Source organism: Ruditapes philippinarum, unplaced genomic scaffold (assembly GCF_026571515.1).
Source record: "Ruditapes philippinarum isolate M1 unplaced genomic scaffold, ASM2657151v2 ctg1954_1_1_1_1, whole genome shotgun sequence".
NCBI classification, from domain to species: domain Eukaryota; kingdom Metazoa; phylum Mollusca; class Bivalvia; order Venerida; family Veneridae; genus Ruditapes; species Ruditapes philippinarum.
In genome coordinates, this window is record NW_026857458.1 from 46,714 (window position 1) to 65,916 (window position 19,203).

Genomic DNA, 19,203 nt, shown 5'->3' on the forward strand with positions numbered 1-19,203 from the left:
CTATTGACACCAAACTTGATGAATGGGTAGCTTATATCAAGAGGCAGCTTGGGATTGCTACCCAGGTGTCTGTGATCAAGGTTAATGCATTTAGTTTTCATGTTAAAACTTGAGTTTGCTTTGACCTTTTGACACTGAACTTGCTGAGTGGCAGCTTTGGATTGCCACTTAGATATCTGGGTACAAGGTCAAGGTAATTTGCTTACAATAGAATTTTCAGTATCTACTCAATAACTTCAGTGCACTTTGACCTATTGATTGTTGTCACATCAAAAGTTGGTCGTTGAAAACCTGGTTTTCGTCGCATTGCGGCGCTTCTTGTTTAAACCTAAAGAGCTAGAGTTTAGATATTAAGCATGAAAAATCTGTTTATGGGTGTCTACCAAGTTTGTTCAAATAAAAGCCCTGGGGTCAAAATTGGTCCCGCCTCAGGGGGTCATTGATTTTTCTGATAATTGTACACAGCTTTTGGAACTGTTGTTTTCCCTTAACAATAGCAACCAGTAAAGTTTTTACGCATGCTTTTTTCAGATACAAATATGAACTTTGTGATATCAGTTTTAGATTTAGATTTTGTTTATAGATTACAATATTACTTTTCGTTTTATATTCAGGTGAGCGATTTCAGGGCCATCATGGTCCTCTTGTTGTTTATATATTTACAGGTTATTTCATAGTTTTTGTTTTAATATTTACAGGTATTTTCAAAGCCCCCAGATGAGCAAGAAAAGGACATAAATATGTACAGCCTGATGTTTCTAGGCCTTGGCGTGTTGAGCTTGATCACTTATTTCCTACAGGTATTCTTAATAACTTGTTGATGTTGATTTCATGTTTGTTAATAAGGTGTAATTTGCTTGATTTTTAATCTTGCGCTTTCCACAAAATCAGGTTGCAGAATCCTGCAGGTGGACAGTTTGGTGTCTAAAGAGCACCACTAAGGTTAAAAAAGCCTATAAACATAAAATTTTAAAATTCTAACATAAATTAAGTTAAGCACTTAAATAAAATGGAAAAATATGCTGAAGATTTATAGTAATATACTCTGACTTATATTGAAAATTGAGGCGTCCGTGGCCGTGTAGTTTTCAAACCACTTGCCTGTAACCCCTGTTGGTTAGAGCCACGCTAGCATCTTTGCATTCTAAATATGTGGAAGTTGTCCAGCTAGCTAATAGACTGTCGGTGGTTCTACCTTGTTGCCCATTTGTGCCTGCAATAATGTACATAGGGGCACCTGAGGTCTTCCTTGGAGAGTTGCCATATGACCTTTACATAAAAACTGTGTTAGTGCAATGTATGTTAAACCCAACCAAGCATAAGCAAAAAAGAAAAATATTGAAGCTCAATAGTGAATGCAATTTTTAGTCAGATTTGGATCAATTTGTATAACAAAAATGATAATTCTGGTAAAATTGGGTGGGGAAATGATCTGAAAATATGCACGCAAGTTATTGGTTCTGACCAACGTCAAAAAGTACACAAATCTTGAAAAAATATTCCCAATACCATTATATCAAAAAAACCTCAGTGGAGTACCTTTAATATTTTCTCCCATACACACTTCCTGCATTTCTTATGGGATTCAGCTAAACTTTCTTCTAACTTATGCTAACAAAACAAAATGCTATGCTGCATATTGTCAAAAATTTATAAATGATCCGAACAACAATTGCTTTAAAAAATTTATTTAATGTGAGAAATGTCTTGATATTTTATTGGTTATATATTTTCATGGTACATGTTTGTTACTGATATTATATTGACAACAATATTTCAGGGGTATATGTTTGGCCGTTCTGGGGAATATCTCACACTTAGAATCAGAGCAATGTCTTTCAAAGCCATGTTGAGACAGGTATGTACAAATTACTATATAATATATAATTATAATTTGAGTGTGTTTTTTTTTTTATGAAATCTAAATATTGTAAATAATCCCTGATAAGTAAATTATCTACACATGTAATTAATTATCTATGTATTTAAATGATTTCAGTTGATTTTTTTATCATTAGGGCTTTTACTTTATTTCATGCTTTCCAGTGTTTTATTGTAATATATCAGATGATTATATTCTGATAAACCACTAGTGAAATTTATAAAATATAATTTTCACTGTAGCCGGACTATATCCGAATGCGGATGAAAAGAAAATCATAACTAAATAGAATAACAGTCAGAAATAAATGCCGTCATGCGTAAATTGTGCTTCTTTAGGAAAAGAAAGTCAATGTTACCATACATCATGTTAAAAATGTAACAAAATTAGAGAAATTTAACAGAACTATATTTCAAAATTGATGATGTGACGTCATGATGTGATGACGTCACAAAGGAGAATGCGCGACGTTACGCGGCAAAATCAGTAAAAAATACTTAAAATCACTTAAAAAGCATGAAATAAAAAGAAAATTTATTTGTTTTACATATAAGATAGAAATATATTTCATTTGTGAACACCAGCTATTATATTTTCACTCGTGGCTACGCCACTCGTGAAAATATTGCATCTGGTGTTCACTTTGTGAAATTATATTTCAATCTTACATGCAAAACAAACAAATATCCTCTATTTATTGTTTCCATTTATTACAAATGCCCTCAGGGGCTTGCATTTTATCAAAAGGTGGAAGTTGATTAGAACTATGAAAATGTGCTTTAAAATATGTTTGTTGAAAATACAATTCAATTATAAAAATCATTACTCATTATCATTATCTAATAAACTTTACAGTATTAGTTCTTAAAATGATTGTTCCTTACTGTAGTATTATTAATTGTTATTTCTATGCCCTCAAAGGGTGGCATATTAAAATTGCACCGTCCATCTGACTGTCCGTCTGTCCGGGCTATTTAAGAGAAGTAGGGGGCCATGTAACTGTTAACAGAACAAAAGAGAACAAAAGAGTTCATTCTGTAACAATAGAATAAGGGGCCATGGCCCTCTATTCAACAAAAGAAAATAACAAAAGAAATGGCCCCTTAGTCCATTTAAGTGGCACGTCCGTCCGTCCGTCCGTCTGCATCCCCATCATTTGTGTCCATACTGTAACTTTGTCATACATTGGGGGATTTTGCAATAGCTTGGCACAAATGTCTACCACATCAAGACGACGTGGTGCGACCAAAAACCACGTCCCTACCTCAAAGGTCAAGGTCACACTAACATTTTGAAGTTCCACATTATCACAATTAGAGTTAATAGGTACACAAATGTGCAGGGCTGTAACTTTGTCATGCATCTAAGGATTTTATAACAATTTGGCATAAATGTCTGTGTACCACATCAAGACCATATGTCGCGTCTAAGAATCACGTCCCTTACTCAAAGGTCAAGGTCACACTACCATTATGACGATTAGAGTTTATAGGTACACACATTCGTGTCCGGATTGTAACTTTGTCATGCATTGAAGGATTTTAAAATAACTAGGCATAAATGTCTACCACATCAAGACAATTTTTGGATTGTTCTTACATTGTAGTTTATAAGGTTAGATTTTTTTCTTCTACAAAATGTGGTGGTGGTGGTGGGGAAGGGGGAGGGGTGCCAATTAGAGGGGGATCTGGATGGGCATTAAATAGAAATAGTATGATATTTCATACTATAGCTAAATGGTAGCTTCATTTAAGAAATTTTTTAACACCTTAAATGTAAGTTTTTTTCCTTCATCCCCTTTTGCATAAATACAATATAATAGCAAATCTTGTGATGTGAAGGGGAAAAATTTTTCCAATATAATTGTTAAAACATTTCAGGAAATAGCGTTTTTTGACGACCATGAAAACAATGTTGGTGCCTTGACAACTAGACTGTCAACGGATGCTTCTCAAGTACAAGGGGTAAGTTCTGGAGTTAGTTTTATTTTACACGGCTAAAATTAAAGCATCAGGCCCCAGGATTCCTGTTGATTTTCAGAAAAATTTTGAAAATGTATTAAAGAGGAAAATATTGTTAAGTGAACAAAGAATATAATTTATATATTGCAAACGGCACTTGCAACCAATGTAAATTACTAAAAAGTGGTCAAAATATGCAAAAAAGCCTGTACTGACTATTAGTATGGCAATAGAAACATGGTGAAAATACTGCAAAATCGGCCCTTAATCTCGCATCACATGGTAATTATTACTTTTATCTTGAATCTTTATACTTATACACACACTTATTTTAGAGCATAATAGGTCAATATCTAAGGCCCATAACTTTTAACATAGATTTTGACAAAATGTTGGTCCTTTTTGAACTTTGAAAATTCTATGTTATCCAGGTTTTAGTTTTACTATCAAGCACTGGGAATGGACCTTTCAGGTCTTTCGTAGCGGATCATTTAGCCACACCTTTTCCATTCATTGCTAGGTCAACTGCTCACAAACAGAATCACAAACATAAGCACGTGTTCTTTTGTGCAAACCAGGTCAACCAGTGACTATGTATTATCTCAGTGTAGTGATTGGATAACAAGTTAGCCAATTTACATAAAACTGTAAACACTGGAAAGGTCCATAGTATGCTGTCCAATTTAGACAGTTTTTGTTAAACTTAAAGGGAGACACAGGCAAAATTTTCATTTCTTGGTTTTGAATTTTTCATTCATTATTTCGTAAATGCCCTCAAAATGAATATATACGACAGTCAAATGAACAAAACTTTTCTCCATATAAAGAATAAAATGGTGGTTTCCTAACTTGACCCGCGTGGGTCAGGTTAGAGCGCTAGCATTTCACAATAGTTGTCAAAGTGAACTCTGGAAACGTTAAAGAACATGTCAAATAAATGACTTAGGCTTGTTGCAATGAATCATACAATATCCACAATATCTGTTATTTTAACTTCAAGGGTTTGTTAAAGTCACCGGAATTGTTTTAAAACTATTTGGTGATTCTATTGGCGTCTAAGTTTTGTTCAACATATATAGATATATTTACACTTCAAACCCAAAATATATAGAATTTAAACAGAAATTCATGCTGAAACTTCAAGAAAAGTCACTTTAGCGTGATTTGAGTACATAAGATCATTTTAATATTTTTTTCATTATTTTGCCTGAATATCCCTTTAATGTTGAAATACCATCGATTTAGAGAACATGATAATTATAAGGATAAAATTGTGGGGGAAAAAGAAGGCCCAAAACGGTCAATGTTGCAGACTTGGTGTGATTGAGCCTGTTCGTGGACGGTTCTAGAAAGAGCAAGCAACGTGACTGTGCCAAACGTGACTGTGCCATATCTTACTACAGATACCAACAATAATTACCATATTGTATTGTTGATTATAGTTTTGTTCGAAGGCACTTTTGATGTTTTATAGACCCCTGGGAACAATATTTGACTTATTTACACATTTTATTATTGCGTTAATTAGGAAAGATCTCCTGGTGATTTGGAGGAATTAGAAAAACAATCTTGAAACACGTGTTATTGATGTAAAGTACACTGACAAATCAAAATAAGGTTGCCTGTACTCAACAAAAGTTGATTATATAGACAGTCAACCATTTTGTTTTGTTTGTTTTTTTTTTCTTTCAATTTTCTGGATTTTCCTTTTGGGGGCATCCATGGCTTAGTGGTTAAGGTCGTTGACTTCGAACTACTTGCCTCTCACTGCTGTAGGTTCGCGGTTTCCAGGTTCTTTAAGTAAGAAAGTTATCCAGCTTGGTTATGGAACATTGGTGGTTCTTCTCTAAACTTAGGTTTGAGCCTTAAAAATGTACAGAAGGGCACCTGAGGTCATCTTCCCACCAGTAAAGCTGCAAAATCACCATATGACTTATACTGTGGTGGTTTGACTTTAAAGCCAGTAATAATAAACAAAAACATTTTCCTTTATGTTTTAAAATAATTCCTGTTTTGCTGATATCCTTCTGGTATTCCGATATCTTTGAAAATTATTACTTATTTTTAGGCTCAAAATGTTGTTTTTGTACATTAAACTGTAAAATATAACTTGTGTTCCTTTTCACTATACTCAATGTTTTAACACTTATTTCCAGGCGGCTGGTATACGTCTTGGTTCAACTTTTATGGCGATCACGAGTATTGTTGCAGGGCTGGTTATTGGGTTTATCTACAGCTGGAAACTTACGTTACTAATTATAGCCTTCTTACCATTTCTTATGATTGGTGGAGCTCTCCAAATGAAGATGTTAAATGGAGCAGCCGGCAAAAATAAAGAAGCTCTTGAATCAGCAGGAAAAGTAAGTATAGCTTCACACCTACCTGGTTTGCTCTAAATTAAAGAAAATGCCGGGGCATCCCTGGCCTGTAGATTAGAGAAAATGTCAGGGCATTCGTGGGCAAGTGGTTAAGGTCGTTGAGTTAAGACCTCTTGTCCGGCACTGCTGTGGGTTTGAATTCAGCAAGGGACTTTGAACTCTATCATTTGAGGAAGCTATCCAGGTGATTTAGTCAATGTTGGTGATTCTACTAAGGTGCCCATTTGTGCTTGAAATAAAGCCCGGAGAGTAAGGCTACCTGAGTTCTACCTCCAACAGTTAAGCTGGAAAGTAAACATATACATATAACCTTTTTCAGTGTTGGTGCAACATTAAAACAAACAACAACAACAAGTTATTGAAGGTATCTATGTTGAATTAAAATAAGTGTTCTTTGTCTTGACTTAACATCATGTATGACAAAGTTCATAACTCTTGCATCTTTATCAGAAATGCAGTCACAGTTTATCCCTGGGTGATCATAAGAGACAACTAAATGGGTTTGAATAAGTGGAGTCTGTGCATTTCTTAACTCCAGCAGGTTAGGTGGTTTTGACCCCCTGGTGTTGCTTTAAGTTTGTACCACCAGAGGTTAACCAAAATCATCTTTCTTGTTTCGGTGCCAATATTATGGCCTAAATTGTGTTGAGCATTTAATGAGATAAAAACATTTGTAATTCAAAAAATACATTATAATTAAAAAAAAAACATATGTAATTCAAAAAAATACATTGAATAAAAAAAAAAACATTTGTAATTCAAAAAAAACATTGTAATTAAAAAAAAACATTTGTAATCAAAAAATACATTGTAATTAAAAAAAAAACATTTGTAATTCAAAAAATACATTGTAATTCAAAAAAACATTTGTTATTCAAGAAGATAACGTATCTTATCATAAAGAAATAAATGTAATGTTAAAATCCAATCTAAAATTTCTTTAGCTGTTGGACCTTTTTATTTACCTCAGTTTCCAGTTCTTTTATTCTCTTACCGGTTTTTTGGTAAAAAATCGACCAAACCCGTTTAAATGCATCACCATGACACCCCTATAGTTGAGCATGCTTTCTTTCTCTGTCACCTCTTGCTGACTAAATGTATTCTTTCCTGGTGTTGTATTATTTTTTTTATTTTTATCTTCTTTCAGATAGCTATTGAGTCTATAGAAAATATTCGGACAGTTGCCTCCCTTACCAGAGAAGAAATGTTTAACAAGATGTTTTCTGACGAACTTGAGACACCGTACAATGATGCCCTGAGGAAGGCACATGTCATAGGCCTCTCTTTCTCGTTCTCGCAGGGCATAATCTTTATAGCATATGCTGCCGCTTTCTGGTTAGGGGCCTACCTGATTAAACAGGCAGAACTGGACTATGTAGACGTTTTCAAGTAAGTGAAATTGGGAAAATATTTGTAGAGGTACCGATAAACAATTGAAGTATTTTCTTCTTGAGTGGGGCTTTTGGTCATAACAACACGATTAAGGCGGCTTTCTAGCTTTACTGGTGGAGAAAGACCTCAGGTGCCCTTCCATGCATTATTTCAACATATCAGGGATTTTTTTTAGGATTTTGGGAACATGACCAATAGCCATGGAATTGGGAATTTCAGCGGTGTTTTGTTAAAAATTGAGAAAAAAATGCATGACTGAAATTTTACAGTGATTAAATAGATGCAAAAAATTACTGTCTAGGATGGCATCTTCAAACATTTAAGCACTATTACAGTGAAGAAGCCCTTATTTTTCAAAGATTTTAAAATTTTATTTCAATATTTTTTTGTAACTTTCATTTGGGAATATTTTCCTGTGGATTGGGAAAATAATATACTATTTTCAGTTGGGAATATGACCAAATAACGGCTATAAAATAAGCCAAAAAGAATCCCTGCATATATATGGGCACCAGTGAGAAGGACCATTGACGTTCTGTACCCTAGCTGGATAACTTACTCACATGAAAGAATCCAGTCTTATTTTAGTCTCGGAGTTCATTAAATTTAGTAATGAAGCTACAAGAATGTAATATTCTGTTTATCACATATCAAATATAAGAACTATTTAAATAGAAAAAAGTATCATTTGTATATTAATGCCCTTATAGTGAAACACTAACATTAAATACTTCTTTATGCTATGATTGTATAGTGCTAAAGATGTCATGTTAAAATATATGCACAACCATGCATTACCACATTTACATAGTTGCAAAAGTAGCAAGCTAGTGTATGTGATAAAAATCGATACACTTTAAAACGTTTTCCCCCTAGTCTAGATTGGTACATGTCTCTGAAAATGAACAGGTGAAATGCTTATATTAGCACATCCACAAATATATTTACACATATCGAAAACATACATGTCTGTCCAGGAAATGAACTGTTATTTTTCTTTTTGAAAAGGTTATTACGTTTCCCATATACTTGTAGGTCATTTTCTTATAAAGGAAAGGTGCTTATGTTATTTAGAGTTCATTAACTTTTGTAACTTTGATAGGAGTGCACATGTTTCTTATAGAGAGAGAGGTACATTGCTTGCTGATGGAATTTTCCATTGAACTATTAGCTCAGACATTCTATTTTTAAAACAGGATGGTGATTTAGAAATGTTAAAACACTTTTCTAATCAATTAAGTATTTATTTTTGAGAATTTTTATTTCAAAATATGCTCACCTAGCCAATCCAATTTGAAGTATAGGCCTATTCCTATTTCTGTTAAAGTGTAATTCTATTTCTGGTTACGTATACTCCTGTTTCTGGTTAATTATAACCAGTTTCTGGTTAAGGATAATTCCATTTTATGGTTAAATATACCCCTATTTCTGGTTAAGTATACTTCTGTTTCTTGTTAAGTAGACTTATGTTTCTGGTTAATTATAACCAGTTTTTGGTTAAGTATACTTCTGTTTCTTGTTAAGTATACCCCTGATTCTGGTTAATTATAAATTCATTTGTGGTTAAGTATCATTCCATTTTAGCTTAAGTATCTGGTTAAGTATAATTTCATTTCTGGTTAAGCTGCTCCTATTTCTCGTTAAGTAAAATTTTATTTCTGGTTAAGTATACCCTGTTTCTGATTAGGTATAACTTAATTTCTTGTTAAGTTTATCATGTTTCTGGTTAAGTATAGTATAAAGTTTATCATGTTTCTAGTTGAGTATAGTATAAAGTTTATCATGTTTCTGGTTCAGTATAGTATAAAGTTTATCATGTTTCTGGTTAAGTGTAGTATAAAGTTTATCATGTCTCTAGTTAAGTATAGTATAAAGTTTATCATGTTTCTAGTTGAGTATAGTATAAAGTTTATCATGTCTCTAGTTAAGTATAGTATAAAGTTTATCATGTTTCTAGTTGAGTATAGTATAAAGTTTATCATGTCTCTAGTTAAGTATAGTATAAAGTTTATCATGTATCTAGTTTAGTATAGTATAAAGTTTATCATGTCTCTAGTTAAGTATAGTATAAAGTTTATCATGTTTCTAGTTGAGTATAGTATAAAGTTTATCATGTCTCTAGTTAAGTATAGTATAAAGTTTATCATGTTTCTAGTTTAGTATAGTATAAAGTTTATCATGTTTCTGGTTAAGTATAGTATAAAGTTTATCATGTTTCTAGTTGAGTATAATATAAAGTTTATCATGTTTCTGGTTAAGTATAGTATAAAGTTTATCATGTTTCTGGTTAAGTATAGTATAAAGTTGATCATGTTTCTGGTTAAGTATATCCAGATTAGATACAGATACAGTAACATTCTGTTGAGGTGATGTAAAAATATATGACTTTGATTGTCACTTTTAGGGCTGAGTAGAGATTAATATCATGGCTAAAACACCTGTCTCTGGTTTGTTTTATTGAAGAGCTTCATCAATTATAACCATGCTTACCTTACAATTAGCAGATTGGAAGTGATTCATATGATAAACTATTACAATAATCAAGCAAAAACAAATTTTACTAAAAATATAAATATTTTTTTAGGGCATTTTCAGCTGTTGTATTTGGAGGTATGGCTATTGGTCAAGCAAGCTCGTTTGCCCCCGATGCTGCCAAAGCTCAAAGCTCTGCTGAGGCTATTTTTAAATTACTGGATCGAAAACCGGAAATGGACACCGAAGATGAAGGAGGAGAAAAACCTAAAGAAGTTAGTAAACCATTTTTTTTGTTTTAATTATTGCTTTAATAGGGCTTTGCTTTAATAACTAATATCATACTTTTTTTCTTTTGAGTGTTTCTTTTTCTGCAAAAAAGAAGTATCTGCAATTTATATTATATTATATATTATATTATATTCCTATAAAATGAAGTCTAAGAGACTCTTCACAGTGTTCATTTCAAGAGCTGCAGTTGTTTGAGCTTTGATAGAAAGAAGAGAGCAACTTATTTGATTCTCAGTTATTGGGGTGATCCAAATTCAAGCCATTTAAATGTTTTCACCCCAAAATGAATTTGACCTAAATTAGGCTGAGAATTTTAATATCTAGGAATACATACACTGTACAATAAAGTATCTTATTGACTGTTTTTATTGTGCTAATGAAAATTTACTTTATGAAATGGGGAACTCTGTAGTTGAGTTTTTCGCATTTTTAATTTTTCACCTTTTTCGTTAAGAGAGAGATAAACTTTTGAAGAGAAAAGCATGCTTTTTAATTGAATATTTTGAGAAAAACAATGTATATATTAACATATACAAAATTGATTCTTCTACAGGGACAGTACACTGGGCAAGTGAAATTTACTAATATTAAGTTTATTTACCCTACAAGACCGGATACAGTAGTTTTAAACAACTTCGACTTAGATGTGGCACCTGGTCAAACTGTGGCATTGGTGGGAAGTTCTGGCTGTGGTAAAAGTACAACTGTACAGCTAACTGAACGATTTTATGATCCGGAAGAAGGGATTGTGGTGAGTTAATTAATAACCAGTATATCAGAATTTATAATACTCTATGTTTGTAATGTTACATAGAATTGGATAATTGTGACATTTATATAGTTTTATATACACAACTGCTGTCAATTTTTGAAGAAATCTTGGGTTAAATATATAAACAACCTTTAATGTAGGTCCATATAACCTGTCAAAAATCATTACAACTTATAATGTATAATCAAAAACGCTAATTAGAATTCACCGTAGCTTTTGATTTAAGGCCTTCTTCAGTGGCATTTATCATACATACAAATATATTCAGACAAAAACAAGGGAAGTGAACAAAAATTTAAACAGAAAATAGTTCAAAATTCCAGATGTAAATTTTTTGGGACCCAGAAAGTGAAAAGTGAATCGAAGTTTCTGGATTTTAGAGCTTCCATAATTCAGAAATTACACTGAATATTATGTAATATTCCTTTCTTTATGTTGTCATAATTCAGAACAGTAGCAATTTTGTAATTTCAAAATCAAGGATACAGAAATTACTGAAATTTCAGTTTAAATTTCAATTTTTCTTTCTGGATATGACATGCGGAAACTATTTCCAAAGGTTTGAGAAATATATATATGACATTACAAAGATGAATGGATCCTTAATTAGTCCCAAAAAATGACTGTTAAGACACTGAACTGTAAACTGATATGAAGATATTTATATTTCCAGCACATGGATAAATACAATATCAAAGATCTGAACCTTCAATGGCTAAGATCACAGATTGGAATTGTCTCGCAGGAACCCGTTCTGTTTGACCGAAGTATTGGCGAAAATATTGCGTATGGTGACAATACAAGAAAAGTAGAGATGCAGGAAGTTATACAAGCGGCAAGAAATGCAAATATTCACGATTTTATATCTTCGTTACCTGAGGTATTTATTTTCCTACTTTTTATTATGCCCCCAAAATTGCGAAACATATAGTTTTTGTAGCATCTGTCTGTCAGCACTACCAAACAGGGGGCCATCTAATTGTAAACAGAACAAAAGAGAACAATAAAGGTTCATTCTGCAACAATAAAGGAAGGGGCCAATGGCTCTCTATTAAATAAAAGAAAATAATAATAGAAATGGCCCTTTACACGGTTCGTACAGTCTTAAAAAGTGCTTAAATTTGAGTCCTTTTCTTAAAAAGTGCTTAAAAATGTAAAATAGTGCTTAAAAGTCCTTGAATTTGATTACTCTCTTGAAAAGTGCTTAAATTTGCTAAAAATGTGCTTGAAAATGATTGAATGACAAAGTGTTTATAAAAATTAACAGTTAACAAAATCAAAAGAATGATGCAATTAAGCATCAAAATCAATGAAATGTTTGCTCAACGTAACAGTTAGCGGAAAAATTGCATTTGTTTAAAACTAATTTGTATTTGATGCGCCCTTTGTTGTTCTTCTTTTATAATAACCTTATAATTGTTGCCAGAAAAAATGTGTTTTTAACAAAAAATAGCAAATAAACTATCCTTCTTAGTTTGAAGATTGTGTTGATGTATGTGCAGCAAATGTGCTTGAAAAATGGGAAAACATGCTTAAATAGTGCTTAAAAAGTCCTTGAATTTTGGCATTTGATGTCTGTACGAACCCTGCTTTAACTCAATTTGGTTGCCTGTCAGTCCGCCCTGCTGTCCAAAATTTGTCTGGTCCATAACTTTGTCTTTTTTGGATGGACTTTAAAATAAGTTTATTTTCTTATTCTATTAACACTCTCTTTTAAAGTAACCATGCCTTTGTAGCGAGTCAAGGTCATGGTTCATCTGCTTGGCCCTGCTTTGGGGGGGCGGGCATTTGTCTGAAATTATGCACTACTGAAATCATTTGCTTTTGAAAGCGAAGAATTTTATAATTCCTTTGTTGTATTCTTTTAGGGATATGACACAAGTGTTGGCGAGAAGGGAGCACAACTCAGCGGAGGACAAAAACAGAGGGTGGCCATTGCTCGGGCCTTGGTCAGAAATCCAAAAATACTTCTCTTAGATGAGGCAACATCTGCTCTGGATACTGAGAGTGAAAAGGTAAGGATAAGTATGGATTTAGCCTGCTTTTGGAATTATAGGTCTACATTTGGCACATTTTCACTAAGTATTTCAAACACTGATAACAACAATAGAAATATATCATTAGGATATTTTTATAAATTCTTGCTTGAAAAAATAAATGTTTAAATTTTTTCGTGTTTTTCTTTTATGTCTTATAAATACTATCAACATAATTATTCTTTGTATTACAGACCTTCCATCATAGACCAATTCACTTTATATCAGCATGCCTCCAGATTCATGCAAATTTTCTTGAACATTTTTAAAAATGCATTTAAAAGTAACATATTGCGAAGTAAACAAAGAAAGTAATTTAGTTGGGCATAATGTCACTTTAACAGCAAAATACCTAACATAGATTTACAGCTATCTGTTTTGATACTATAAGTGAGTGAAGAATTTCAGGCAAAATATAAATATGTTTACTTCAAAATAGCAGTGCAATATTGATTTACTGTTGAAGATGTGACCAGATATGATAATTGCGCTAATCCTTTCTTAAAATACCCGTGCGTCTGTCTAATTATTATGTCAGGATAGTGGCCTTTGTTATTAAAGGAACTCCACAGAGGTCCATAAACTTTGAATTTCATACATAGATCAGCTAATAGAAAATATACTCGGAAATAAATTTAAAAGAAATGTGCTGTAATTTTAGGTAGCAAAAAGTAAACAGAGTAGTATTTTGAATTACATACAAAATACTTATTCAATATAAATATACCAATTACTAACAAGAGCAAAAGATAGTTCCTCTTTATGGTGAACTATGCCAAATGAGTATCTTTTATATTTTAAATTTATAGCAAAATACCAAACATTAGTTTTTGAAAAATAAAAATGATAGTATTTCTGAGACATGATGGGCCTTTAAGGTTCAAAATCCATAATTATGATGTTATTATTTTTATATTCACAGATTGTACAAGAGGCATTAGACAAGGCTAGAGAGGGTAGAACAAGTATTGTTATTGCCCATAGACTTTCTACCATCCAGAACGCGGACAAAATCTGCGTCATACGTCATGGCGTCGTCACAGAGACGGGAACTCATAGTGAACTTATGAAGCAACAAGGATTCTACTATAAACTGAACATGGCCCAGCAGAGAAAGAAATAAGAGTTTTAGTGCCGTAGAAACAAGTTTTAATGACCGATATGTTATATTCACAAGTGAACAAGAAATTTACGATGGTCAGTTTAGTTAGGAGCTTTTTACTACACCAAGCAAAAGAGTATACATGTATTATGCTGCCGTAGACATGCCGTCATTTTTATTTGTTAAACACTTTTTATTTTTGGTAACTTGTTACTGTTTCCAGAAAAAATACTTATTTGTCATATAGATGAACTATCTTTTGCTGGTTTGGCAATTAATATAATTATTGTGAATAAGAGTTTTGTATGGAAGTCAAAATACTACTTTGTTTACATTTTACTACTTTTATGACAAACAATTAACATTTAGCGCTACTTAATCAAGTGATAAGCTTTGAGCATGCTCTGAACCCATTATTTAAACTTTAAAAAAACCATGAGTGGCTTTCAAAGAAGTAAAAATTTATTTCTTTTCAGAGGCATGATGTGCCTTTAACCTGACCAAGATTCTACATTTCTACAAAAGATTTTATTTATCCATAAAAACGTCTACTGTCAAAGTCAATAATGGCGGACAAATTCTACTTTTTTATTTTAGCTAGAAACAATACGTAAGAATATTAGGGCTATCCCACTTGGCCTAGTGTTTGTGTATACATTGTACAAAGTAATAATTATGATATATTTTACCTCTGTCAGTAAAAAAATAACAGAAAGGTTTAATTTTCACCACATAATCTATATACATATACCTGAAGATATATCAAAAAAGTGTAAATTTATTCTCACAGTTCTCTAACAAGTAATTCAACTTAACATCTTTGTTATAATTCTTTCCTGTTAGAAATCTATCCAGCTAGTACGGAACATAGTAGATTCTACTCAGGTGCCCGTTTGTGCCTGAAATAATGCACAAAAGGAGCACCTTTTTCTTTGTTGCTGTTATTTGACTATCCAGCACTAAGAATAAAGGAGCAGACTGGCCGCGACAAGACTGTTGACTTAGAAAGGGACATTGTGAGTGTACCAAATGTTAATGGCACATTGCATTGACGGCTTAATGTTATTTTGTTAAAAGATGGTGTCACCATATGTCAAACACATAACTCATTTCATTTTACAATTCGCCCTACGACAATTTCATTGATGGCCTAATATTAAGTTGCCAAAAGATGGTGTCACATTGCATTGATGCCACATTTTTATGATGTCATTATTTAACAAGATATGTTAGTTTCATATTTAACCATTTCTTTGTTGTTATGTCTATATCTTTTTTTTATTTGTTCATATATAAATTTGTATAATTGTTCCTGTTGAAATATTTGTGTCAGAGACATGTCTTTATTCTCTTGTTTTGATATTTGTATTTTAATGTGATAAAGTTTCAAACCATAATTGATATTTAATAGAGATGCATTTGTAGCCAAGTGGTTAAAGGAACTCCACTAAGGTCTTTAAGCCTAAAGATATAAAATTTGTTTTTTTACATAGATCAGCTAGGGCACTTAAGACAGAACAATTTGTAAAAGATAATTAAGACATATACTCAGAAATAAAGTTCTATTAGCAACTTTTTTTCAATTTCTGGTAATTTTTCACAATTAGAATAAACATTCTGGAAAAACAGAGTGAGTGAATGATCTGAAATTTTAAACATAAGTTAATGGTCCAGACCTACATCAAATGGAACATTAGTCTTCTAAAACTATTACCTGCCTGGTCATGTTAACTTGTTAAGAAACCTCAGTGGAGTCCCTTTAAGATCAGGGAATATGATTCGCTGTTGGTTTGAATCTCACCAAGACCATTCAGGGCTTTTTTTTTCACAAGTTGAGGAAGCAGCCCAACACTTAATTTTGGGGGAAAATTACACGGTATATTTGCAAAAGGGGAAGTAAAAACTTGATGTAAATTTAATTTTTGGGGAAAACTGCAACTGATTTTAAAGAAATTTTCTTTGGGGAAGCAGTCCTATACCAGCCCCTGTTATAGAAGGAAAAAAGGCCCTGCCATTGTATTCTTTTAAGTGAGGAAGCTATCCACAGAGCTTGCTTATGAAAAGCAAACAGCTCCTTGGCTTTGCATAATACATGTAGTTATAATGAACAGATAATAGCAGGCTGAAAAATGAGTCTGACTGGGAAGTAGGCTGAATGATAAATTTGACCTGAGGGAGCAGGCCAAATAATGAATCATTGGAAGCAGGCCCTTAATCTATCTGATCAAAGACCAGGCCCTTTGAGTTTGAATGGGAAGCAGGCCAATGATGGATTCTTTATCGACTGATAAAGTTTCCTGGAAACTGTAGAAATTCTCATACTGATCAAACAAACAAAAATGAATATCCTGTCATATCACTTTTTATGCTAGTGCATGGTAGTGTTATATACATGTACTTGATATATTAATGATATTTTTCTTCAAGATATTCTAAATTTTGACATATCATTTTTGCTTAACAATCAATGTATTTTTCTTCTCTTCTCATTTATTGTTTATACTTTCAAGTCTCAGGAATGGTTATTTTTCATATGTACCCTGTAAACTTGTGTCATTTACAATATTATGATATCTTATAGATTGTGTTCTGTTTTTCTGAAGTATTTGAACTCATAATCATAGGGAACAAGTCATATTTTAGTATGATTGACCAGTTTGTTTTGAAAACAATTTTGAAATTGCCCGATGAAGCAGTGTCTTTCTTTTTTTCCATAATTTGTTGAAATTTAAGTTGATTTTAGTGTAGTTATATAAAGCCATACATCTTATAAATTTAAATATTTAAGGATTCATTTTTATATTTTACAAGTCTTAGCTTATATTCAGGTGAAAGCTATTTCTTCAATCAAATTTTTAATAATTTTACTGAGTTGTGTTGTCTTAAAGCTATTTATGCTACATGCCTTCAGATTCATGCTAATTTTCATGGAAAGTTAAAAAATTTATAAAAAAAAGTAAAATACTTTCATGTAAACAATGAAAGTACTTTACACATTGCGAAACAACATTTAAAATCTGCAAAGAATTACCAAGATAGATCAGGATATGTGAAAATAGGCCTCATTGCGTTATGCAGTACAAATATGTTGATCTCAGTCACTAAATGCATATTAAATCTAAATTTTAACTTTACTTTTTATCTAAGTACATTTTTCTCAAGTTAAATTTTTTTGAAATATTTCGGCTTATCTATAGGCATGCAGCTTTAAGGTTTGTTTTTTTGTTAGACTGTTTTTATTGTAACAAGTGTTAATTCAACTGTATATTTATCTCAAATTCCTTTCTGTTAAAACTCTTTAGTTTTGGTTACCAGTTGCAGTAACTATTTCGAGGACAATTTTAGCCTGACTATTCAAAGAATAGGGAGAGCTTTTGTTCTCACCCAGGTGTGGGCATCACACTTTGGTTAAGTTTTTGTGTGCAAGTTGGTATCTCAAAAACTACTGAAGGGAATAGGTTGAAACTCCACACACTTATTTGAGGGCATAATATGGGATCACTGTCCAAGTCCCATAATTCTAACCTGGATTTTGACAAAATTATGGCCCTTTTTGAACTTAGAAAATTCAACATTATCCCGGTGATATTTTTACTATCAAGCACTTTGAATAGTCAAGCAGGCTGTCCTACCGACAGCTCTTGTTATGTCTTGGTTCTTACCATACTACCTGGGTTACTAACTGCTAATGATTTATATCATCACGGATTTATATTATAAATCTGTGATATTACTGACATTGTTTATTGTACTATATTATGTCATGTAAATTGACTCACATGTTGGACAAACATGTGATTTATTTCATATATAAAAGAAGTGTTTCATTCCTCATTTAGGGATTATAATTTTTATAACATTTTATTACTTATTAGCATGAAACTTGGAATATTTACTAATCATGCCAAGGCGGGCATGTAAGACAATGGGCATAATTCTGACAGCTATATATTTGGAGTTCTGCCCCTTTTTTGTAAAAATTTATTATTACCAGATGAGCGTCAACAAGGCATAGGGCGCTCTTGTTTTATATGAACCGGTTCACATGTATTTATGTAAAAATAATACTGTCTCAACATTGCCATGACGCTGATACTGTTGCTTTAGTTAGATTGTTGAACAAAACATTTCTGTATAAATATGTAAGATTGATAGATCCTTAGACATAATATATTGTATTGATAATTGAATGAATTTGGATATATTATTTGAATTCAAAAGATGAATAGATCTTAATTAGCAATTGTTTGTTAGCCATAGATTTCTGAAACCATATTTTACACATCATCTTAACCATCGACTTTAATTACTCTAATTGTCAATTAAAGTCCATGTCTTAGCCCAGATATCTACTTAATCTAACAATTATTGATGTACAATTTAGTCATTCTGTCATTCCATTTCCTCCATGTACAATGTCACTAAAACCATGTTATGAATGCTGCTTGCAGTAAAAAAGTGAAACTTTATCTGTTCTTTTATTCTAGAAATCCACACTGATTATTTTGTTGTTGTTTTTTATATATATTATGTATTTTAGTATGATAACATGACTTAAAAATGTAATCAAGTTGTCTTTATTGACTAATAAAAGTGCCTATTGGTCGAAGAAATTTGTTTTTACTGCACCTCTCAACATAACATATAGGGGGGGAACAATAAGAACTATGGTGGCTCTTTAGAAGACTCCGCCTACCTGACTTCAAGTCATAGAGCGATATTCTTTCAATGTATAGGCTATTTTTTTTTAAAAGTTGATCATAAAGTTACAAACTTTATCAACTGTTATTTAATTCAAATACTGCTCTAGGTACAAAAAGTTAGTCACTGGGTCAGAGTCAGTTACCACGTACACATGTAATCTTAATTTCAAGGCCGTTGACTTCAAACCACTTTTCTCTCACGGTTTGTGGGTTC

At 32.3% G+C, this 19,203-nt stretch overlaps 1 protein-coding gene across 1 annotated transcript in view; it reads left to right on the forward strand.

The window, feature by feature from the left end:
* LOC132749807 (ATP-dependent translocase ABCB1-like) overlaps positions 1–18,891 on the forward strand; it is a 62,882-nt gene extending 43,991 nt beyond the window's left edge. The window contains exons 19-28 of the mRNA XM_060739709.1: positions 699–800; positions 1,781–1,858; positions 3,763–3,846; positions 6,000–6,203; positions 7,369–7,610; positions 10,198–10,360; positions 10,930–11,127; positions 11,822–12,028; positions 13,017–13,163; positions 14,107–18,891. Of these exons, the coding sequence (XP_060595692.1) occupies positions 699–800; positions 1,781–1,858; positions 3,763–3,846; positions 6,000–6,203; positions 7,369–7,610; positions 10,198–10,360; positions 10,930–11,127; positions 11,822–12,028; positions 13,017–13,163; positions 14,107–14,307 (1,626 nt within the window). The 3' untranslated portion in view covers positions 14,308–18,891. The remainder of the gene's footprint in view (positions 1–698; positions 801–1,780; positions 1,859–3,762; positions 3,847–5,999; positions 6,204–7,368; positions 7,611–10,197; positions 10,361–10,929; positions 11,128–11,821; positions 12,029–13,016; positions 13,164–14,106) is intronic.
* Positions 18,892–19,203: the final 312 nt, after the last annotated feature.